The sequence below is a fragment of the Carcharodon carcharias genome, chromosome 14, assembly GCF_017639515.1.
Source record: "Carcharodon carcharias isolate sCarCar2 chromosome 14, sCarCar2.pri, whole genome shotgun sequence".
Lineage (NCBI taxonomy): Eukaryota > Metazoa > Chordata > Chondrichthyes > Lamniformes > Lamnidae > Carcharodon > Carcharodon carcharias.
Window position 1 is genome coordinate 25,513,606 of NC_054480.1, and position 25,556 is coordinate 25,539,161.

At 42.7% G+C, this 25,556-nt stretch overlaps 1 protein-coding gene across 1 annotated transcript in view; it reads right to left on the minus strand.

Moving 5' to 3' along the window:
- LOC121286732 (proto-oncogene tyrosine-protein kinase Src-like) overlaps positions 1–25,556 on the minus strand; it is a 173,160-nt gene that overhangs the window by 87,523 nt on the left and 60,081 nt on the right. Inside the window, exon 2 of the mRNA XM_041203750.1 lies at positions 5,373–5,642. Coding sequence (XP_041059684.1) covers positions 5,373–5,634 — 262 coding nt within the window. The 5' untranslated portion in view covers positions 5,635–5,642. The remainder of the gene's footprint in view (positions 1–5,372; positions 5,643–25,556) is intronic.

Consider the following 25,556-nt stretch of genomic DNA (forward strand, 5'->3'; position numbering starts at 1 on the left):
GGCTGGTGGGGTGATAAGTGAGGACAAGGGGGACCCTATCATGTTTCTGGGAGGCAGGAGAAGGCGTGAGGGCGGATGCGCGGGAGAAGGGCTAGACACGGTTGAGGGCCCTGTCAACGACCGTGGGTGGAAAACCTCGGTTAAGGAAGAAGGAAGACATGTCAGAGGAACTGTTTTAGAAGGTAGCATCATCGGAACAGATGCAACGGAGGCGAAGGAACTGAAAGAATGGAATGGAGTTCTTACAGGAAGCAAGGTGTGAGGAGCTGTAGTCGAGGTAGCTGTGGGAGTCGGTAGGCTTGTGATGGATATTGGTGGACAGTCTATCACCAGAGATTGAGACAGAGAGGTCAAGGAAGGGAAGGGAAGTGTCAGAGATGGACCACTGATGAAAAAGATGAAAATGATGGAGGGGTGGAGATTGGAAGCAAAATTAATAAATTTTTCCAAGTCCCAACGAGAGCATGAAGCAGCACCGAAGTAAGCATCGATGTACCGGAGAAAGAGTTGTGGAAGGGGACCGGAGTATGAATGGAACAAGGAATGTTCCACATACCCCATAGACAGGCATAGCTGGGGCCCATGCGGGTACCCATAGCCACACCTTTTATTTGGAGGAAGTGAGAGGAGTTGAAGGAGAAATTGTTCAGTGTGAGAACAAGTTCAGCCAGACAGAGGAGAGTAGTGGTGGATGGGGATTGTTCGGGCCTCTGTTCGAGGAAGAAGCTAAGGGCCCTCAGACCATCCTGGTGGGGGATGGAGGTGTAGAGGGATTGGACGTCCGTGGTGAAGAGGAAGCGGTTGGGGCCAGGGAACTAGAAATTGTTGATGTGACATAAGGTGTCAGAGGAATCACGGATGTAGGTGGGAAGGGACTGGACATGGGGAGAGAGAAGTGAGTCAAGATAACGAGAAATGAGTTCTGTGGGGCAGGAGCGAGCTGACACTACCGGGACAGTTCTGTTTGTGGATTTTGGGTAGGAGGTAGAAGCGGGCAGTCCGAGGTTGGGCGACTATCAGGTTGGAAGCTGTGGGAGGAAGATCCCCAGAGGAGGTGAGGTCAGTGACAGTCCTGGAAACAATGGCGTGATGTTCAGTGGTGGGGTCTTGGTCCAGGGAGAGGTAGGAGGAAGTGTCTGCGAGTTATATATATATCTTACATATCTTTTTATTCCTGTTAGACTGTGGTAAAATTACAATGGCTGCAGCTGAAAGACATGTCCACTGGAACAGGATAAGAGATATATACAATGTTGTAGTCCTGGAACAGAGTGTGCCATCAAAGGCAGGATGGTGCGGGAGAGGACTCCTGGACCAAGGGAGCTGTCTGACAAAAGCATTTTAATTGGCTCCTGACCAGGTGACCAGGTTTTGTGTGAGTGCAGCAGAATAGCTCCTAGCCTGAAATCTTGTGGAAGATTCTAATAATTCCATAGTAATAACTTGCTGTTTTTTTCTCCTCATATCTCTATAATGTACTCTCCCTCTGAAAAACCCAGTCAAGATGCAAAGGGGAAAACTACTGTTAGAGACATTGAAAGACAAGTGAACTACAGATTGAAAGTGCTGGAAAACCCCCTAATGTCAACAACAAGAACTGAAAGGAATTTGGAAGACAGTGATCAAAATTAACCCGTTGAATCCTGTACTCGGCATTGGTGCTATTGAACTGTTTTATCCCACCCTTAAAATTCATGTTTTGGAGTGTCTTAAGTGTCGTGTGTGTGTGTGTGTGTGTGTGTGTGTGTGTGTGTGTGTGTGTGTGTGTGTGTGTGTGTTATTTAAGAAGAGGGTAGAGTTTAAGTTATAGTGTTAGAAGTTAGCAGTTCATATTTCTTTCTTTCGCCACTAGTTAAAAGGTACAAACCTGGTGCTGGTATTCTGTTACCCTGATTTAAACAGCTAGGTAGAATTGGGGGAATCTGGTGGTTTGGTCAAACATTTGTCGTGACTCAGGGAAGAGTGGGGCTTGACATTACAGCACACTATCCCCAGTGAGTCGTGACAATATTCCTGTGTAAAGTATCTGCTATATTTCTCCACATAACCTTCACTCAAGTTCAGAATATCAACCATACGACAATGACAAAGATCAGCTAGTCCATCAAGTCTGCTGCGTATCATAATGGCCAAAGCATCCTTACTAAATACTTCCTCCTCTCTGCCTCTCCCCAATCCCAGTCTTGCAATCACATGGGAGAAGCAAATAAAACATTGGCCGGAATTTTCCAGCCCCTCAGAACTGGGATCTTTCGATGTGAATAGAGATTTCAATGGCTCGTTGACCCCGCTTCAGGGGAACCCGCCGTGGGGTGTTGGGGGGGTGGGGCTGTAAGATTCTGGCCATTATGTCATTATATCCAAAAGTGGTTTTAGACATTTCTCAGGAGGTGTGTTGAAGCAATGTTTGATTAAATGTGACACTGCTTTTCAGCACACACGGATACTCCAAAGGCATCTCTCATTCCAAGACAACCTGTAGCAACAGCGGCAGTGTGGCACTGAGAACAAGGCTTGTGTATATATACTTCGTAACCTGCAAGCTCTTGAAAAAAATCATCTTCCTATCAGCCATTCCTTCTCCCATCCACTTCAGTTGGAAAGCTTGCAGGTACATCTTTTAATCTGTTGATCACAAGTCAATTAATATTTTCAAAAAGGCGTAGCACTAGATGATTCAACAACCCCTTAGAAGGGAAGGGGAAGATAAAAAACACAGGGTTCCAACTGATTACCATCCAGCATCCACTGTTAGAGAATTATTCATTGTACGTGCACAGAATTGGGCTCAGCTGTTATGTCCCATGATTGAAAAGGCTGCCGACATCCACCATCCAGGTTCATACATGAACAACCACATGACCAAACCTGACTATTCCGTCCCCTCCTGAGTGCAAGAGCACTGAAGCGAATTGTATTGCTATCACTCCTGGTCCAACCGAAAGCAGCTACTTCAGTACAGATCAGAAAATTGAGGCTTTAGCTTGCAATTAAACTCATTCAAAAAGAAAAAATTTACACTTCTGCAAATTTTATCTCATCTCCCAAACATCCCTAAGTAATTTACATAAAATTAATTACATTGTACACCTACTATTCTCACCTCAGTAGTCAGCAACAAAATCCATGTTATTTCTCTTTTTCCTTCTGATATTGGTAGGGGAAGAAATATTGGCCAGGACAGCGATAGCTCCTTAACAAAAATAAAAATACCTGGAAAAACTCAGCAGGTCTGGCAGCATCTGCGGAGAGGAACACAGTTAACGTTTTGAGTCCGTATGACTCTTCAACAGAACTAAGTAAAAATAGAAAATAGATGAAGTATAAGCTGGTTTGTTGGGGGGGGGTGTGTGTGTGTGTGTGTGTGTGGAGACGGACGACAGGTAGAGGTGGATAGAGGGCCAGTGATAGGTGGAGATAGCCAAAAGATGTCACAGACAAAAGGACAAAGAGGTGTTGAAGGTGGTGATATTGTCTAAGGAATGTGTTAATTAAGGGTAGAAAGCAGGACAAGCAAGGTACAGATAACCCTAGTGAACGCTGGTGAAGGGAAGGGATCGAAATAGGCTAAAAGGTAGAGATAAAACAATGGATGGAAATACATTTAAAAAATAATGGAAATAGGTGGGAAAAAAAAATCTATATAAATTATTGGAAAAAAAAGGGGGGGGATTGGAAAGGGGGTGGGGATGGAGGAAAGAGTTCATGATCTAAAATTGTTAAACTCAATATTCAGTCCGGAAGGCTGTAAAGTGTCTAGACGGAAGATGAGGTACTGTTCCTTCAGTTTGTATTGAGCTTCACTGGAACAATGCAGCAGTCTAAGGACAGTCATGTGGGTATGAGAGCAGGGTGGAGTGTTGAAATGGCAAGCGACAGGGAGGTCTGGGTCATGCTTGCGGACAGACCGAAGGTGTTCTGCAAAGCGGTCACCCAGTCTGCGTTTGGTGTCTGCGTTTGGTCTCTCCAATGTAGAGGAAACTGCATTGAGAGCAATGAATGCAGTAGACTAAATTGAGGGAAGTGCAAGTGAAATGCTCCTTCACTTGAAAGGAGTGTTTGGGCCCTTGGACAGTGAGGAGAGGGGAAGTAAAGGGGCAGGTGTTGCACCTTCTGCTGTTGCATGGGAAGGTGCCGTGGGAGGGGGTTGAGGTGTAGGGGGTGATGGAGGAGTGGACCAGGGTGTCCCGGAGGGAACGATCCCTACGGAATGCCGCCTGGGGGGTGAAGGGAAGATGTGTTTGGTGGTGGCATCATGCTGGAGTTGGTAAATGGTGGAGAATGATCCTTTGAATGCGGAGGCTGGTGGGGTGATAAGTGAGAACAAGGGGGACCCTATCATGGTTCTGGGAGGGATAGAAATGTGTGAGGGCGGATGCGCGGGAGGTGGGCCGGACACGGTTGAGGGCCCTGTCAACAACCTCGGTCAAGGAAGGAAGAAAGAGATGCCGGGGAACTGTTTTGAAAGTGACATCATCAGAACAGATGCGACGGAGGCGAAGAAACTGAGAGAATGGGATGGAGTCCTTACAGGAAGCGGGGTGTGAGGAGCTGTAGTCGAGGTAGCTATGGGAGCCCGCAGTTTTTTACTTTTATCTCAGCGATACCTCCTTGTTCTTCTTCCAAGAGTGCCACAGGATCTTTAACATTCACCAGCAGGACAGGAAAATTAACAGTTTAACAGTTCACCTGAAAGGCAGCAACTTCTTGGAACAGTTCTAGGAGTGGTCTATTTGGCTCCTTTGAGCCTGTTCTGCCATTTAGTCAGATCACAGCTGATCTGTACTTTAACTCCATCTACCTGCCTTGGTTCCTTAACCTTTAATATTCTTGCCAAGCATAAATTTATCAATCTCTGTTTTCAACTGACCAAGACTCAACAGCTCTTTGGGGCAAAGAGTTCCAGATTTCTGCCATTCTTTGAGTGGCAAAGTGCTTTCTGACATCATCTCTGAATGGCCTAGCTCTAGTTTTAAGGTTATCCTCACTTGTTCTGAGTTTCCCCACCAGAGAAAATAGTTTCTTTCCACCTATCAATCCTTTAAACACCTTGAAACCACAGTTAGAGCACCCCTTATCCATATTCAACAGGTCTGGTTTTCTGTAACAGTCCTCATAATTTAACTCTTTTAGCATTCTGGTGAACCAGTACAGCACCACCTTCAAGGCCAATATATATTTTCCACAATGAGCCAAAATTATATGCTGGATCATAGCTTCAATAGGTTATGTTGAGTATTTAGACCATCATTGGGAAAGCTCCCCAGTTTTTAGCAATTGGTATTTGTGATGTTTTCAAATTACTTTAGGATCTTAAAAGTGTTCTCTCCTCCTCCCATGACCATTCCACAACTTCATTGCCCTGTACTAACCTGCCAGTTGGCCTGTCCGTTGTGATGGCGAAGATGCATTTGACGAAATAACCCCACCAAATAGCGTTGATTCCGTGGTTCCTCCAAATGGCGTAACATTGGAGCTGTTCTTATCCAGACCTGAAGCTTTCGCAGGAGTTGTCTGCGAATCTTGTGTTGGATCAAGTCCAAAGCGCAGATTCTGTGTGCTGGATGAAATGCTGTTGTCTCCAGCCTTTGGCTTCAGGGAAGTATCTTTCAGCTTGCTCTTACTACTCCCCATTGTAAAACCTATGAAAAAAGGTTAAAATTACTAACAGAGCCGCTTTTATGAGTAGCGTTCACAGTAAAATTTCTATTCTTTCTCCCTGATCACATGGATAATTCCTGTTTTAATGACAGCCAAGATTAGCAATGATAAAAAATATTATAATAGTAGAAGAAACATTATACAAGTTTCTACAGCAAGCCATCAGCAAGATGAAAAATCAGTAGGCTTCTTTTTTCATTCATTCATGGGATGAGAGCATCGCTGGCTGAGCCAGCATTTATTGCCCATCCTTAACTGCCCTTGAGAAGGTGGTGGTGAGCTGCCTTCTTGAACCACTGCAGTCCATGTGGTGCAGGTACACCCACAGTGCTGTTAGGGAGAGAGTTCCAGGATTTTGACCCAGTGACAGCGAGGGAACAGCGATATATTTCCAAGTCGGGATGTCGAGTGGCATGGAGGGGAACTTCCACCGTCTGGTAGTGGTCATCAGTTTGGAAAGTGCTGCCTGAGGAACCTTTGTGAGTTCCTGCAGTGCATCTTGTAGATGGTACACACTGCTGCTACTGTGCTTCAGTGGTGGAGGGAGTGAATGTTTGTGGATGGGGTGCAAGTCAAGAAGGTGCTTTGTCCTGGATAGTGTTGTTGGAGCTGGACTCATCCATGCAAGTGGAGAGTATTCCATCACACACTTGACTTGTGCCTTGTAGATGGTGGACAGGCTTTGGGGAGTCAGCAGATGAGTTATTTGTCACAGGATTCCTAGCCTCTGACTTGCTCTTGTAGCCACAGTATTTATATGGCTAGTCCAGTTCAGTTTAGTTTCTGGTTGATGGTAACCCCCAGGGTGTTGAGAGTAGGGGTTGCAGCGATGGTAACGCCATTGAATGTCAAGCGGCGATGGTCAGATTCTATCGTTGGAGATGGTCATTGCCTGACACTTGTGTGGCATGAATATTACTTGCCACATGTCAGCCCAAGCCTGGATATTGTCCAGGTCTTGCTGCATTTGGACATGGACTGCTTCAGTATCTGAGGAGTCACAAATAGTGCTGAACATTGTGCAATCATCAGCGAACATCCTTGTCTCAGACCGTATAATGGAAGGAAGGTCATTGACAAAGCAGCTGGAGATGGTTGGGCCGAGGACACTAGCCTGAGGAACTCCTGCAGTGATGTCCAGGAATTGAAATGATTGGCCTCCAACAACCACAACCATCTTCCTCTGTGCTAGGTATGACTCCAACCAGCGGAGAATTTCCCCCTCATTCCCATTGATTCCAGTTTTGCTGGGGCTCCTTGATGCCACACTCGATCAAATGCTGCCTTAATGTCAAGGGCAGTTACTCTCACCTCACCTCAGGAGTTCAGCTCTTTTGTCCATGTTTGAACCAAGATTGTAATAAGGTTAGAAGCTTAGTAACCCTGGCAGAACCCAAACTGAGTGTCAGTGAGCAGGTTGTTGCTAAGCAAATACTGCTTGATAGCACTGTTGATGACTCCTTCCTTCACTTTACTGATGATCGAGAATAGACCACAGTAATTGGCTGGGTTGGATTTGTCCAGGTAGATGCCAGTGTTGCAGCTGTACTGGAACAGCTTGGCTAGGGGCGTGGCAAGTTCTGGAGCACAAGTTATTTCAGGAAATAGAATGATTCACCAATTCTTAAAGGGCTTCATGGTATTACTACCATAGCTAATATTTTTATAGTGTCTTTAATATAGCAAATATCCTAAGGCAATTCACAGATATGTTATCAAACAAAATTGAATACTGAACCACATAAGAGGACAGATGACCAAAAGCTTAGTCAAAGAGCTAGGTTTTAAGTTTTGAACACAATGCTGAGTTCAACATCTAAATTTTGAAGGTTTAATCCTGGGTCAAGCTAATTACAAGTTTATATTTTTCAGCCTGAGTAATACATCACATCACTCCTCACCCACGCTGCATCATCACTCTTCATTTGCATTAGCCCAGTCCAGCATGAAAGAGGAGGAAGTGAAGCAGTTTAAAAGGCCCACAGCAACCCAGCCCAGCAATCTGACAAACACAGAGAAAACTCACAAAGTGAGGGGCTAGAAGAGCATGTTGCCTACTTGGTGTCAAGGTAAGAGATACCACAAGGCAGCCAGAGAGGAATTTGGAAAGAGAGGGGTAAGTCATGATCCATGTTGGAACAAATGATAATAGATAGGAACAAGGAGGAAGTCCATCAGGATGTATAAACTAATCTAAAAAGCAGGACTTTGACATTCCTGGATTATTTCCCAAGGCACTTGCAAATTGGCATAGAGACAGACAGATCAGGCGAGCTCTTTCTTATTCACCTTTCAAGCAAAGATGACCACATTCATCATCGTAGAGTTGCCAACCCTTAAGGATTGGCCTGTAGTCTCCAGGAATTGAAAATTAATCTCCAGGACACAGCTGTGTGCAACTCTGGAGAAAGATTATCAGGAGATTCAGAAAGATTGGATTTTTTTTGTCATTTTCTTTGAACATTTCTCTTTACCAGATATAAGAATGGTGAAAATGGGGGTTGGGGGAAGACTGGCTGACATTTAAGTATCATCCAATTGAGTAATAGGTCTTCCAATTGGCATAAGAAGGCAGTGCATCACAAGAATGGATGTGTTACTGCTGAATGGCTGGAGTTGGGGGCAAGTCATGCAGTTAAACCACTAGGAATATGTTTATTCACAGTTGGCAACCTTAATCATCAGGGTGTTTGGTAGAGTTCTGGTGGGTATGTAGGTGACTGCTAAGGCCTATCAATGCCCAGAGGTTTCTGCTGTAAATGGGACAGGATACCCCAGCCAATTAAGTTTTGGAGGAGCTGCTGGCTCAGGATTTCCTCTGCTTGCATTTTCTCTCTGCGCCTGATAATGTGCTTGCTTTTGAAGGAGGCCACACTGTCTTTTATTTGGTTGCACCTGGTGCAGCAAGCATCTCCCAGGACTCGAATTCGATGTCAAAACTCGAGTGAAGCCTGCAGGCTGTACTTGTAGCGCTTTCTTTGACCGCCATGTCAAGTGACTTAATACATGTCTAAAGGGCTGGTGTAGGAAAGGGGGACAGGAAGGAGATCACCAATGGGACATGCTCTCAATAAGAAGTGTGAAATACAATATTTTAATAAGCAAAATATTACTTAGAACATACAAATCTAAATGGGGTAAAGGAACAAAACGACCTAGGAATATAAAAAACAAATGACTAAAAGTAGCGACACAGGTCAATAACGACATCAAAATAAAGAGCAAACCAAACCCAAGGTTTATTTCTAGAGGGATAGAATTGAAAAGTATAGAAATTATATGAGCACAAAAGCAAAATACTGCAGATGCTGGAAATCTGAAAGAAAAATAGAAATTGCTGGAAACACTCAGCTGGTCTGGCAGCACTTTAGGTCAACGACCTTTCATCAGAACTTGTATGCTGAACTTTATTGAACCTTAGACCATACACTGTGCATAGCTCTGGTTATATATCATAAAAAAAAAGGGATCTGGAAATACTGGAGGGAGCAGAAAAGATTTACAAGGAGGACACCAGAACTGAGAGGTTAGATCTATCAGAACGAGATGAACAAGGGTAGTACGGCCTGTCTCCAAGCAGTATGTTCGTTATAATTCTACATAATGACTCTTTTTCCACAAGACCACTGACCTGTAGTTGCAAGAAAAAAAAATGGTTGGTAGTTAGGGAATGCAACCTTCAACATAAAATATTCAGAATGTTATGGGGTAATTCTAAAGAATTTGATTTAATCAGTGACTAATGAACAGTGTTTCTGAATGTAAAATGTTAAGGATTGAGGAATAAAAAACATAATACCAATAAAAATCCACCACTGCATTGTAGCTTAAAAAAATCAATTTATTCAGTCACCATAATCAAATGCTTTCCATTCATTGTTCGGGATAAGTAAAACTTGATAATTACTGACTTACATTGTAAATTCAGATTTTTTTTTCCCAGGATGATACTTATTTTCTTCTCATTTTGCATTTCAGAAGTTCATATTCTCCCCAGTTGTTACGCTGTAAATGCAGTCTGAACATGCAGATGAACATAGGAAATAGGAACAGGAGTAGGCCATCTGGTCCCTATTCACTAGGATCATGGCTGACCTTTGACCTCAACTTCGCTTTCCCATCAATTCCCCATACCTTTCTATTTCAGCCTTGAATATACATAACTCTCTGGGTAGAGAACTCCAAATATCACAGCTGTTTGAGTAAAGAAATTTCTCCTCATCTCACTCCTTAGCCCAAAACTATGCCTCCTAGTTCTAGACTGGCCAAGCAAGGGAAACATCCAGCACTTGCCCTGTCAAGTTCTCTCAGAATCCTATATGTTTCAACTAAATCACTTCTCATTCTTCTAAACTCCAGAGAATACAGGCCCATTCTACTCAATCTCTCCTCAAAGGACAACTCTCTCTTCCCAGGGATCAATCTATTCTTTCAACCTCATATTTTATCATATCATTCGCTATCTGCCATCTTCAGCCCACTTGAATAGTCCGTGTATTGTATTACACACATTTTGTGATGCCATCATGGGCATTGCATAACATACACGTAATAATATCACAAATGTGTCACTGGTGAAGTTTTGGGAATCTATTATCACTGTCCAAGTTTTTCAAAGGAGAACTGAGGGGAGTTTAGACTCAAGCTGCAGCAGCAAGATGCAGCTCCATCAATAGGTTAGCTTCTCATTAACAATGAGATTAATCACAGCTACTTATTTTCACTTCTGTTAAGGGAGCCCTTTGGCCTAATGTTCACTCTCTTCGTGGTTGAGCTTGTATGTGGCTCTTGCCCTCTTTCACCATTAATAACTGGTGCAGTGGAAGTGAAAAAAATACTAAGGTTTAAAAAAAAAACTCCATTTGGTCACTGTCTAAAATTCTATCTGGTGGTTTAAAATTCTATTTTGGTGTTTCTTTTCTTCCCTCCACAGCCTGCAGTTATCTGGAAATTCCTAACGGATTATTTTGTATGTAAAAAGTTAATTTTATTTAGGTACCAAAAGAGGATGAGGAAACAAAAGAAAAAAAAATGTTTTCTGCGGAAAAAATATATTTCACTCAAACAACTCAAGTGTGTAAACAGATTCAATAGTGCTTGATGTCACACATAAAATCCATTAGTGATCGGTTAAAGATTTTATATTCTTGCCCATATACCTTAAAAGATTTTTCCAAAAATCCCTGCTCGTTTTTTTGGCTCAGTGGTTTCAAAGTGCATCCCAAGGACATAAAAAGTGCTATATAAATGCCAGTGCTTTTGAGGGTGCAATTTCCCTTCCCTCTCCCAACTAAGGTTTTCCCCAGCTTTCTGACCATAAGAAAGTCGGACTTGTATTTATATAGAACTTTTCACAACTGCTGGACAGCCAATGAAGCACTTTTGAAATGGAACCACTGTTGAAATGTAGGAAACAGCAAACAGTTAAGAAGGCAAATGGTATGTTGGCCATCATTGCGAGAGGGCTTGAGTACAGGAACAAGGATCTCTTACCGCAGCTGTACAGGGCCTTGGTGAGACCACGCCTGGAGTAGTGTGTGCAGTTTTGGTCTCCTTACCTAAGAAAGGATATACTTGCCATAGAGGAACTGCAGCAAAGGTTTACCAGACTGCTTGCTGGGACGGCAGGATCGTCGTAAGAGGAAAGGTTGGGCCAACTAGGCCTATACTCACTGGAGTTTAGAAGAATGAGAGGAGATCTCATCGAAACATTTACAATTCTGATAGGGATGGACAGACTGAATTCAGGGATGATATTTCCTCTGGCTGGGGCTTCTGGAACAAGGGGTCACAGTCTCAGGATACAGGGTAGGCCTGATATTTAGGACTGAGATAAGGAGAAACTTCTTCACTCAGAGGGTGGTGAACCTATGGAATTCTCTATCACAGAAGGCGTAGAGGCCAAATCACTGAATATATTAAAGAAGGAAATTGATAGATTTCTGGACTCTGGCATCAAGGGGTATGGAGAGAACGCGGGAGTATGGCTTTGAGACAGAGGATCAGCCATGATTATATTGAACAGCGGAGCAGGCTCAAAGGACTAAATCACTTACCCCTGCTCCTATAAAGGAAAGAAAAAGAAAAAAAATTGCACATAGTGAACTCACACTAACACGAATGTGATAGCGATTGGATAATCTGTTCCTTTTATGATGTTATTGATAAAATGGCCAGGACGCCAGGTGTGGTGATTGTTGCTTTAAGGCCAGCCTTACTAAGTATGATCAGAGCAGCCAATCAACACCGAGCGTGGGGAATCTCATAAGGGGGTGCAGTTTTCCGAGCCTGAGAAGCAGCTAGCTAATCCGACAGCTCTGTAAATGAAGTTCGTTGTTCAACTAAAAGAAACCTCTCAGCAGTACATCACTACACCAGGGATAACTACCCCATTCTACTTCCAAATAGTGCCATAAGATCTTTTATATCCACTCAAGCTCTGAAAGACAGCACCTCCAATAGACCAGTGCTCCCTCAGACTGCAGAGTGTCAGCCTTGATTTCTGTGCTCAAGTCCTGTAGTGGGAACCCTGAACTTTGTGATTTATAGGCAAAAGCTCTACCAACAGAGCCACAGCTGCCAACTTGAATAAAGCTTAAAAAGTATACAAAAACAACAATAATGTTAGCAACCATTGCCTGGTTGCAATTAGTCACAAAGTCTTCAGTTCTCCTTTGCCGAGGCAGAATTTTGAAACTGAAAAGGGACTGAAAAATAAACGTCAGGGAGGTGGGAGGAAACAAAAAAGCAGAATTCAACCATGGGTCATCAGAAGCTAAGGCCCAGACTGACTCAACATTAAGCTGTTTTTAGTGAAAGAAGGACAAAACAAATGTGTGTGAAACACTGATGTTCAGTATAATGCTTCCAATTACGCCCAGCTACATCAAATATAACCTTGTCAGACTTGCTAAAACTGGCGACCAAGTTTCATCACTTAACACTGATCTTAACAATTCAGCAACTTGGTATTGCTGCCACTTTCATGAGTCAAGAGTGGCAGGTGCTGGCATCACCAGCATAGTGTAAAAGCAGAGATATTTCCCCTTATTCCTTTCTGCATGGAGACCTCTAGACACCAAAATCTGCTCTGCACCGATCAAAGGAAGCACTTTAGGAAGGACTGAACCAATTCCCCTCTTTCAAAGAATCACAAACACAAATATTGGGCAGAATCTTCTGCGCCCGCAGAAGATGAGGAAGAGGCTGGAGGGCCTGAGAATTTGGTGGGTTGGCGTCGGGACTGGTGCCTGACACCTTCCCGCCTCCACCGGAAGTAAGTCCTGGGTGGGAAGGCCTATGGTCGAATTCCCACCCCGCTTCCACTTGGGACCCTTAAGTGGTCAATTAACGACTACTTAAGGGCCTCTTCCCACCTCCACCACAATTCATGCAGCCCCAGGCAGGCCTGTTGACATGTAGCCTGCATGAGTGGTTAAACTGTGCAGGTTGCATGTCAACTGGAGAGTGGCATGGTTCCCTCGATCTGTACTGTTCTGTGCATGGACATGGTGCAGTTGGTTTGGGGGGGGGGGGGGACTGCTGATAGTCACCCCCTTGCCCTTGTTTCTGACCACCTTGCTCCCTTCTCCACGTGACCCCCACTCCTAGAACTCCCTCCAACCCTTATCTTTCTCCTGGGTCCTGGAATTCTGGGGGGATGCTGTTCTGGCAGCAGGCACAGCCTCCTCCCTGGCGCTGGAGATCATAGGGGCCGCTAGCCTCTGATTGGCTGGCAGTGCACCTGCTTCCGGGAATTGATTCTGGAGGAAGGCCCACTGGTGTCCTCTGATCTGCCCAATTGGCATAAAATCTGGCAGGCCTTCCAAAGAAGGGGCAGAGCAGGTTTCTCACCAGCTGTCCAGCTGGCAGTTGAGACTCTCACCACCAACGGAAAATTCCACAAAATATCTGTTACTGGATAGCCCACCATCACAGTCTCAAGGACAGCCAGGATTGGCTATGAATGCCGAGCTTCCCTGCAATTCCGCCATCCTCAGAACAAATTGAAAAAAATACTTGATCTCTCTCTTCAGTTCTCAGTTGGGCATTCTAAAGTGCATTGGGTATATTCGTGGGAGGGGAGAAGAGGTAAAACTGCTTAGACAAATCCTCACTCCCTGATCAGTGCAATATGGGTGCCACAGAGAATGAAGCTGTGACAAAAAGTCTTCTACTCCTGACTCAAGGAGCTGGAAATTAAATTAAAAGTTGCATTTTAAAAATTCACAATGCTCCCAAATGACTCAGTAAATAAACACAGCGAACAACTGATCCGTGCAGACAGAAACCTTGGAGGTTTAATCTCTTGTGATGACTCAACTTATTTTGTCTCAGTTGGTAATATTCTTGATTCAAGGTCAGAAGGTTGCACATTCAAGCTGGACTCCAGAACATGTGCACCTTATCTAAGCTGATTCTTCAGTGCACCATTTTTCAAATATGATACGGAACTGATAGCCTGTGTAACTGCTCCAGTGCTTGTAAAAATCTCCCAAGGCAACATTCAAACAACAGCAAAAAGCCCTCCAGGTGCTTTGGTCAAGATTCAGCTACAATGGCCGGAATCGAAACATTCAGGGCTAAGTTTCCCCAGAGGCTTTGGGACTCTAACATCAAGACCAAATCGAGGTCCCGAGCCTGTGTGTACTGTGTGTTCCCGGAATTGGTCTTCTAATTGGAGGGCCAAACAGAGAGGCATCGGCTGAAGTGCCTCGGTAGCCCCGTAGGGTGAGGTGGTGGTGGTGTGGCCCCTAGTTCTAGATTCCCTGACGAGGGGGAACATCCCCTCAGCATCTACCTTCTCAAGCCCCCTCAGAGTTCTATATCAAGATCACCTATCATTTTTCTAAACTCCTAAACCTTTCCTCATAAGACAACCCCATCATCCCAGGAATCAACCCAGCAAACCTTCTCTGAACCGTGACCAACTGCACATACGTCCCTCCTTAAATAAGGAGACGAAAGCTGTCCACAGTCTTCCAGCTTTTTATTGCATCGCACAAAATTCCTCAGTCACAGTAGTGGGCGAGTGCCCAGCACTGAGCGGGTGCAGCTGTCACTGTGCCAGTGAGATCAGTTTCTTGATCCCACCCGGTTCCAAGGTCTCTGGCAGGGGTGATTTTTTGCTCTCAGTGTTTTAATACTGCCTGGGACAGATGACTGTTTTGTACCTTCAATACTTCACTCTCTACAGAAGGAGATCTGAACCAAGATGTGAGGATAGAGAAACAAGAACAGAAAATGCTGGAAAAACTCAGTAGGTCGAACAGCATCCGTGGGGAGAAAAAAAGCAGAGTTAACGTTTCGAGTCCGTGTGACACTTCTTTAGTGTTTTTGTTTCATATTTCCAGCATCCGCAATATTTTGTTTTCATCTGAGGATGGAGAAACACTGGTAAGGAGCAAACAGTAAAATAGACTAGCTCAACCAGGAGAGAAACAAACCACATCTGAAGACAGTGAGTATCAACAGAAGAAATTTGGCCTCCTGGTGCAGCTGGAAAAATAGTGTCAGCACTTTATGCCAGATTCACGAACCATTGCTGATAAATCTACACCTATGACATAAATATGCATTAAGATACTGACTTCACAATAAGTTTGTTTTAATTTTTAGGGTTAACTGCAACACAAACCCACCAATCATAATGTAAGACATTTCCTCAACCATGTTTTTAAAATCAGAAAACTCGTACTCAGTAACTGGAGGGAAAAAAAGGACCACCCAAATGAACCTATATGCCTCTGAACAAGTACATGCTTTTCTGGGAATGGTATTTGTGTTGTGGACATATTGTCCTTCTAGTTAACAGTGATCATTTACATAGCGCTAGCGAAAACATGGGGGAAGTGAGCAATAGATGTTACATGTCCCCAAAAGACACAGCTACACAACAGGCTTTTAATACAAAGTCAGTAATTTGGGAAAGGTTTCTATTGGCTTCCTTTGTGATCATCCCTCTATGATGGAAGGTGCACGACGGGCAATTATCTTTTATAATGCAAAGCATGTGCTTATGAATGTTCAGTCAAGGTTTACCTAATTCCCAAGAACACGGAAGAAAACAAAACAGAAAAATGCAATTATATCATTCATCGGTGGTAGAATAAAATTGAAAAGAAATAATGGGGATAAAGAAAGGCAGAGAAAGGTGAACCTCGCTGCTGAAAAATTGCTCATCTAGTCATGAGACATTACACTACAATGATTAATATCAGCAGTATTCATCTATTTCTGAAGATTGTCTTACTCAATGCCACCAAAGGCACAAAAACTCAGCCAGAGCACTGTCAGTTCAAAATGGCACTGAAGGTGTGCAGAGGTAATGTTTTTGCCAGTTTGCTAATCTATTTGTCTGTAAGCAATATAACTCAAAAGCTAATGGAAGGATTTCACAATGGGCCCTGACAATATTCCAACAATAGTATGGAAGACTTTCGCTCCATAACTTGTCACGCCCCTAGCCAAGCTGTTCCAGTACAGCTGCAACACTGGCATCTACCCGACTATATGGAAAATTGCCCAGGTATGTCCTGTACACAAAAAGCAGGACAAATCCAACCTGGCCAATTACTGGCCCACCAGTCTATTCTCCATCATCAGTAAAATGAAGGAATGGGTCATCAATAGTGCTATCAAGTGGCACTTGCTTAGCCATAACCTGCTAACTGACGCCCAGTTTGAGTTCCGCCAGGGCTACTCAGCTCCTGACCTCAACACAGCCTTGGTTCAAATATGGACAAAAGAGCTGAACTCCAGAGGTGAGGTGAGAGTGACTGCCCTTGCCATCAAGGCAGCATTTGACAGAGTGTGACGTCAAGGAGCGCTAGCAGAGCTGGCATCAATGGGAATGGAGGGAAAAACTCACCATTGGTTGGAGTCATATCTAGCACAAAAGAAGATGGTTGCAGTTTTTGGAGGTCAGTCATCTCAGTTCCAGGACATCACTGCAGGAGTTCCTCAGGGTAGTGTCCTAGGCCCAACCATCTTCAGCTGCTTCATCAGTGACCTTCCTTCCATCATAAGATCAGAAGTGGGGATGTTCACTGACGATTGCACAATGTACAGCACCATTTGCAACTTCTCAGATACTGAAGCAGTCCATGCCCAAATGCAGCAAGACCTGGACATTATTCAGGCCTGGGCTGACAAGTGGCAAGTAATATTCACGCCACACAAGTGCCGGGCAATGACTATCTGCAACAAGAGAGAATCTAACTATCGCCTCTTGATGTTCAATGGCATTACCATCGCTGAATCCTCCAGTATCAACATCCTGGGGGTTACCATTGACCAGAAACTGAACTGAGCTAGCCACATATATACTGTGGCTACAAAAGCAGGGCAGAGGCTAGGAATCCTACAGCGAGTAACTCACTGCTGTCAACCATCTACAAGGCACTAAGTCAGGAGTGTGATGGAATACTCTCCACTTGCCTGGGTGAGTTCAGCTCCAACAACAATCAAGAACCTTGACATCATCCAGGACAAAGCAGCCCACTTGACTGGCACCACATCCACAAACATTCACTCCCTCCACCACTGATAAACCGTGTCAACAGTGTGAACCACCTACAAGATGCAATGCAGAAACTCACTAAGGCTCCTTATGCAGCACCTTCAAAACCCATGACCACTGCCATCTAGAAGGACAAGGGCAGCAGATACAATGAGAACACCACCCACCTGGAAGTTTCTCTCCAAGCCACTCACCATCCTGACTTGGAAATATAATCGCCATTCCTTAACTGTCGTTGGATCAAAATCCTGAAACTCCCTCCCTAACAGCACTGTGGTTATACATGGACTACAGCAGTTCAAGGCAGCAGCTCAGTGCCACCTTCTCAAGGTCAGTTAGGGATGGGCAATAAATGCTGGCCTAGCCAGCAAAGCCCACATCCCATAAATGAATTTTTTAAAAAAGCAAAAGTTGGACCATAGATAGGGCATGGCCAAAGGCAAAACTGATTAGTTTTTGGCGAAGATGTGGATCCAAATCCTGGGATATTTTTAAAGGATCCTTTAACACTGGGAGTTAGGGTAAATTGACTACTTTTAAGAATATTGTGGGTTTTTTTTATTTCGAATGTTGTTAATTGTTTTAGACTGTTCTGAATTACCTCAGCTGCTGTGACGGAACTTGTCATATTTATCAAAATGTGAGCAGGATTTTCCGAGCAGATTCTTGGCTGTTGATTGGCCTGAAGCCTCCTCAGTGAGATGGAAGCTCTTAATAATCAGATTTCTTTTTCCAGCTTTGTATTACAGAATATCAAGCAGGCAGGCAAAAGCCTCAAGAAAGAGCTGCTTAACTGTAATGATGTCGAGTTAACACAGCGTGGCGGAGGTATGCACTACTTGCTTTTTGTAGAAAATGCACATGCGGACACTGGTTTCAGCGTTTGCCTATATTAAATCAGTTACTGCACTCCAAAGGTACTCCATTTCCTGTGAGGAAATATGGGACATCTTGATCTTGTGAAAGGCACTACATAAATGCAAGGTTTTCTTTCTTTTACATGATGGAAACCTTTTAAAAGCCAAATAATTTAATTGAGGGAATTGCCTACGATACTCATTCACTTAACAAAACAAAAATCGAGAATGTTTGCATTTATTACAATCAAGAGCTCAAGATATTTGTCTAGCAAAAGGACCAGGGAGTAAGAGAATGGGAGCAAGAAAATGGAAGTAAGAGAAAGAAAATTATACATCCAGCAGGCCAAATCTCATGTGAAAGATTCCCAGGTAGAAATTCAGGTATAAAGCAGTTTTCAAAACCCATGACAACTTTTGGTGAGTAGCCACTGCAGGATTCTTTCCTGCTAATTAAAACTTGAAAACTGTTGCAGGGCTCTACAATTATTATATTTTTCAAACAACACAACCCGTAGCACCAGTACTATAGCACAGCAGTAGACACTTTTAAGTCTTTGTGACCATGGTCACTGGCTGACAGCATTTGGCAGTTCTCAGTTGAGCTCCTGCCTGAAAGAACAAGCCCTAATTGTGGTGTTCTGACTAACCTCTTTGTTGGTTAGCTTTTACAGACACTTGATATGGCTCACACTGCAACCCTTGTTGTGAATGTAACTATACAGTATACTAATAATCCTACACAACATTTCCTTATTGTTTTAAATCAATTAACCACAGAAAATTGAACAGAGGAAAAGCTGGAGTAGATACTTCTGAAGGAATTCAACCTTAATTTCCTCACGTAAAGTGAGGTTACTTCATTTTTATAGTTCAATTCTTGCATGATAAAATCACTCTCTGCAGTAAAATTAACTTCCTCTGGGGCAGAAAAGGCCTATCAATAATAGTTAAGGACCTAATTAGTTAACACAGTCCTGCTTTAAGAACTGCTAGCAATAAAAAGACAATGGGGCATTTTTGTGTATGTATGTCGCTTAAAGATGTTCTCTATCCATAAATTACCCACAACTGCAGTGGGTCAAGCAGTTTTCTTGCAACTATCTTCAATTCCAGCACTAGAAAAACTTGTACTGTGAATGTCAAGCTACTTTGGCTGACTGTCAAGTAATACCTTGAATTTGTTTTGCATCTTTAATTTAGTAAGCCAGTCCAGGGCATAACATAGAGGAGCATTATGAAACACAATTTGACGACGTCATGAAAGCAATCAAATCCCAGGCTGCTGTGCAACATAAACTACGCTAAACCTTACATTACAGCTGTCGAGATTAATTTGCCAGCCAAACAGTAGCTGAGCAAGTCGGAGACTTAAAACCTCAGAAGCAAACAAAACCAAACACGTTCACTCAGCTTTGCATGCATTAAGCAAAGATGGGAGTAGGTAGAGATTAGTAAGAGATATTTATGATTTACATTTGGAGACAGAAAACTGCAAATGGAACAAACAGGAGTTATGTATCTTGCTGAAGTCTGCAACTTTCAATTTTCTCTCTCCTCAGGTGTTGTCCACCTCTCCTTCAAATCTGCTCTCATCATCCCTCTTCTCAAATAAACTCATGACCTCTCTGTCCTTGCAAACTACCACTCCATCTCCAGCAGTCTTTCCTCCCCAAAGATCTTCAATGTACTGTCACCTCCCAAATTCACGCCCACCGTTCCTGGAACTCCATGTTAGAATCCTCCAATCAGGTTTCTTCTCCTGCCACAGTGTCAAGTGGCTTTTCTTAAGTTACAAATGACATTCAACGTGATTGTGATAAAGGTAAACTATACCAGGTATGCCTTTGACATACTTAACTGCACCATCCCCCTCCAATGAATGCTTTTCCACCATTGTTAAACTGGGTCAGACTACAATCACCTGGTTTCATTCTTATTAATCTAGTAGTAGCCAAGGAATCATCTGCAGTGGCTTCTCTTCCCAGTCTCTCAGGTTTGGTGTTCCCCTAGGAACTATCCTCAGCCCCTTCTATTTCTCATCTAAGTGCTTTCTTCAGCAACATCATCCGAAAACAGGGCATCAGTTTTCACATGTAAATTGACAACACCCAACCCTAACTCTCCATCACTCGCTCAAACCCCCAAGTTATCAGGCTGTTTGTCCAACATCCAGTACTGGATAAGCAAAAATTTCCTCCAACTCAACATTAGGGAGACCAAAATCATAGTTGTCGGTCCCAGCCACCAGCTCTACTCCCTAGCAACCAATTCCACCCCTCTCTCTAGCAACTGAGAGGCTGAAACAGTCCTTCCCAACCTTGTTGTCATAATTGTTTCTGAGATGAGTTTCCAATCATATAGCCATTACTAAGGCAGCCTATTTCACATCTGTACCATCACCCATCTTCACCCCTGCCTCAGCTCATCTCCTTCTAACACCCTTATCTATGCCTTTAATACCTTTAGATGAGATTAATCCAACTCGAGCCTGGTTTGCCTCCCACTTTCTACCCTCTGTAAACTTGGGGCCATCCAAAATTCTGCAGCCCTTGTCCGCTCATACAAAATGCCATTCATCCATCAAGCCTGTACTTGCTAACCCACAGTGGTTCTCGATTAAGCAATGGCTTGATTTTAAAATTCTCATCCTTGTTTTCAACTCCATCCAAGGTCTTGCCTGTCTGTAATGTCCTCCAGCCCTACTACCCTCTGAGATATATGCATTCTTCTAATACTAGCCTCTTGAGCAACCCCAATTTTAATAGCTCCGCCATTGGCACCCGAGCCTTCCACCGTCTAGCCTTTAAGCCTTTCCCTAAATCTCTCCGTGTCTCTTCCTTGTTTTCTACTTTTAAGATGCTCCTCAAAACCAACCTCTTTGAGCAAGCTTCTGGTCGGCTGCCCTAATATCATCTTCTCTGACTCATGTCAAATTTTGCTTTACTCTGTCAAAGGCGCTATAAGTACAAGTTGTTGTTACTGCTTTTCGATAGCTAACACGATCGAGTTTCTGGGGTCCACAGCTCCCAGCTACTGAAATGAGCAAGAAAAGCAAGTGGGTGATAACAGACAGCTTAGATGCACAAAATTTGCAGCAGGGATTATTCCCCTGTACATACTGTTAGACGTAATGGCTGCAATACTTCACTGGCTCTTCAATGTATAATAGTTTGTAAGACAGGAGTTCTCCACCGTTTGCTTAATCAGCTAAACCATCCTAACGTGATCTGCTTCTACCCATCAGTAGTTAAATTAGACAGGAAGGGGCTGATCAATTCATTCTTCATCCACACCAATCTGGATTGAGGAGAATGGCCTTAGAAGGGGCTCATGAGCTATTCATCAAGTATTACGGCAAGGTAGGTGAAAGCTTTCCAGAGAAACATAAAAGGCTATCCCAGGCTTCAGCGATTTCTTTCTTCAACAGAGCACAAAAGGTATTTAGCAAACTGAAGTGCTCCCAGGGGAGGTGCAATTGTGAAACTATTAGATGGAACAAAATTAATCTCAGGTTTCCTACCAGCCAACATTAAAACAAAAGTTATGAGGCAATCTCACATCTGCTAAAATGTTCGTCGTTTTGTTGTGCTGATCACTAGTCTCAAATGTAAAATGGAAAGGTCATTCAGGTCCTTAAACCATTGAAGTCACGAGTTTCCTTTACAACTTCCAGTATATGAACACTGTTATGAGATTTCCTTTCATGCACATTTTTTTCTCCCCTCAAATGTTGAATGTTGTAGAATAGAATGACAGAAGGAACCAGAGATTATTTTTCTTATTAAATTGCTGCCAAATTCAAAACTCCAACCATCAGTTGCATCAGTTTTGATAACAATAGATCAGAACAGGCTTGGGAATATGCCAAAACGTGGCCTCCACGCTCCAAGTGACACATTGCAAACCAAAAACTATACAGTCCCCGCTTCAATTCAAACTATCTCTTAGGCAGGTAACAGAAATGGAGCCAACAGATATAAACAGCTTTTGAGATCCATGTCGAGCAAACAAACAATCCAATCACCATCATCAAAATCAGAACCACAACAAAAAGCACCTGTATAGCGTATCAAGCATAGAAAATGCTATGAAGTTATGTCAGTCAAGCAGTCTAATAGCACAAGAGGGTCAAAGGAAGAGGAGAGATACAGCTAGATGATGTTATCAGTATGCATCTTGAAGCTGATCTTGTGCCACTGATAGTTTACACAAGACCAGCAGAGATAGGAGGAGTAGACCACATGGCCCATTGAGCCTGCTCTGCCATTTAATACAGTCACGGTTGATCTTTGGCTTCAACCCCACTTTCCTGCCCACTCCCCAAATCCCTTGATTCCCTGAGAGATCAAAAATCTGTTTATCTCAGCCTTAAATATGATCAACAATGGATCATCCACAACCCTAATTCTAAAGTCTCAAAAGCCTTTGAGAGAAGAAATTTCTCTTCATCTCAGTACTAAATGATCGTCCCTTTATCCTGACACTGTGCCCCCATGTTTTAGATTCCCCAACCAACAGAAACAACCTCTCAGTGTCTACCCTGTCACGCCCCTTCAGAATCTTGTATGCATAATGTAACTGAGGGCAACATCATTGAGCATCTCCCAGTATAAGTAGTAAAAAAAAAGCTACATTTTACATTCCTAATTGCTCTTCAGTGATTCACGAAAAAACTTGCTGGTCTGAAAATGAGATTGGGGTGGACGTAATGATCCCCATCATCAAATATAATTTTTCTTGTCCATGTTTGCACATCAGGTACCAAACATTTATGGCTATCTATTGAATTGCATCCGCATGAGGGCTGTGCATTACAAAATAAGGATTCTTCACACCTGAAGTCGACATTAAAGATTCACTTATGCAGAAACAGAAAAAATGGACACAATCACAACACTTTCTCAAGGCTCAAGTCAAAGCTTGCACAAACTAATACCAGAAGGAGATGAAGGAGACAGAACATTTTTGAATAAATCCAAGTCAGCCCATCTGAACAGAGATGAATACTGAATCCTAACTTGAAACAATGAAGATGCAAATGTGAATAATCTATTACTGGGATTTGTGTCATCATCAACCACCAAGCTGTCCATTTAATTCATCAGTGCATAATGGCAAGAAAAGGAGGATTTAACAAAAGAATAGTGTAAACTGCATGTAATGCCTCCTGCCCTTTCTTAACACCAAACTGATTTTTACTGACAAATATCTGAGGCCAGATACATCAATCTCACACACAAAGCAATCTTCATTTATATGCATAACCAAAATATTCAATCACATGGACTTGAAACACTAACTCTGTTTCTCTCTCCACAGATGATACCTGCTGAGCTTTTCTAGCATTTTATGTTTGTATTCTTCAATCCCAACACCATATTCTAGAAAGACTAGATATTACAGCAATAGGCCTGTGTTACCATAACATATCTAGGTTTATTTAAATGTTTAAAAGACATAACGCATTTAAGAAAATTGTGCATAAGTGTCTCCCTTCATAATTGCAGCAAACACCGTGAAAAGTTGTTGTTTAGATCAGGAATATCAAGTTTAATGGTGACAGAGCAGTCATAATTGGACTCGGCTCTCTTCAATTAGGGAGCAGAGCCAGACTTTCCACTTTTGATGGAGATGGGCATCCATAGAGATCTGTCAGAAAGGATACACCCAGACTTGGTTATGAGCACCTTCTGCTCCATTGTTAAATTGTTCGACAACATCCGATATCTTGGCTGACTCATGAAAGATGGTATAGAAACAGAAAATGCTGGAAAAACTCAGCAGGTCTGGCAGAGCTCTGTAGGAGAGTCATACAGGCTTGAAACATTAACTCTGTTTCTCTCTTCACAGATGCTGCCAGACCTGCTGAGTTTTTCCAGCATTTTCTGTTTTTATTTCAGATTTCCAGCATCCACAGTATTTTGCTTTTATCTTCATGAAAGATGGCTCTTTGGATGAGGCCAATACTTGCAACCAGTATCTAGCAATGTAGCTTCAGGAAAGGGGAGGGTAAATATGATTGCTATTTTTGTATTACTTTTAGTAAGTCGGCAATGTTAACGCCCACTTGCCATTTAAGACCGTTTAAAGCTTCATTATTTTTTTTCTAGGTAATCCACATCATTGTAGAGGCAAGGTCAATTTAACTCATAATAAAACAGAGGCTTGTGTAAATAGTCATATTTTCAAAAGGACAGTTCTCTCAGTAAAAGGTCATCACAATAAAATTCTAGTAAAGCCAAACTAAATCGAATGAATCAGAATGGATATTTTTATCGATTAAGATCTTGTTAAAAACAATGACAAGCCAGGAAGATTGACAGTGAACCTTTACAATAGAATTACTCAGTCCTCACTAAATCTGTCTGGCTCCTTCTGTGTGGTGGTCACACCAGGCAGCTAGATTACTATTCAATACCAACTAAGGCTGTAATACCTAGCAAGTTCTTTTACACACCAATTGGCTCACTCTGGAACTGGTGTTTAAAAATATCAGAAAGCTGCAATAAATAGTGAAGTGAGTGAAGTGAGAAAGCTGCAGACTCTTTCCATAAAATCAATAGGTATTCATAACAAGGTGTTAACAGACTCATTGAAGCTTATATTTGGTAAGGGATGGAGGAACAGGGCTATATCCATTAAAGAGTTCAATTGGAAATGTAAACTTTTTTTCTGCTGGGTTGCTTTATTTTGAAAGTTAATTGGCCAAGTAATTAAATAGTACATTAAATACCCCAGACATCTTAGTGTACTTTGATCCAGATGTCTAAAACTACAATTTTTCTGACTGGATTAACAAACAAAAGTCTCATTTACACTGAATTAAGATCATGGTCCAGCCAAACTTATTTTTTCTTTTCTCACAAAGCAGCTTTTATTAGATTGGGTCATAATACTCTCTGTGCTGATAGAAAAAGCAGCTTATTAGTTGAACATTCATCAGGCTCAACTGAAACAACATATATATAGTACTTAAAACATTTTTTAAAATGCTCCGATGACAAGAGGAATGGATGGCAATAAGTAATGGAAGGAAAGGCTCCGATGTGGGAAATACACCTTGGTCAAAGAATTGGGTTTTGACAAAGTTTTTAAAAGGCAGAGTGAGAAATAAAGATAAAAGTAAAAAACTGCGGATGCTGGAAATCCAAAACATAAACGAAAATACCCGGAATACCTCCGCAGATGCTGTCAGACCTGCTGAGTCTTTCTAGGTATTTTTGTTTTTGTTGTGAGAAATAAAGAGATGGTTTAGGGATGGAGCTCTTAAGATGAGCCGATTAAGAATTTGCCATCAGAGGTCTGACAAAGGCAAGAGGAAAGACACAAATGGAGCGAATCAGAGAAACTTAAAGTGTAGGAATGCATACGAGGCCAGAGAAGAATGAAGAGTCAAGACCGTTGGTGGATCGGAGGATGAGAATGAAAACAATGATGAGCATTTTAAAAGTAATGCATTGCGGGGGAGCAGGAAGCCAATGTATGTTACCATGCACAAAGGCAAATGACAAGTG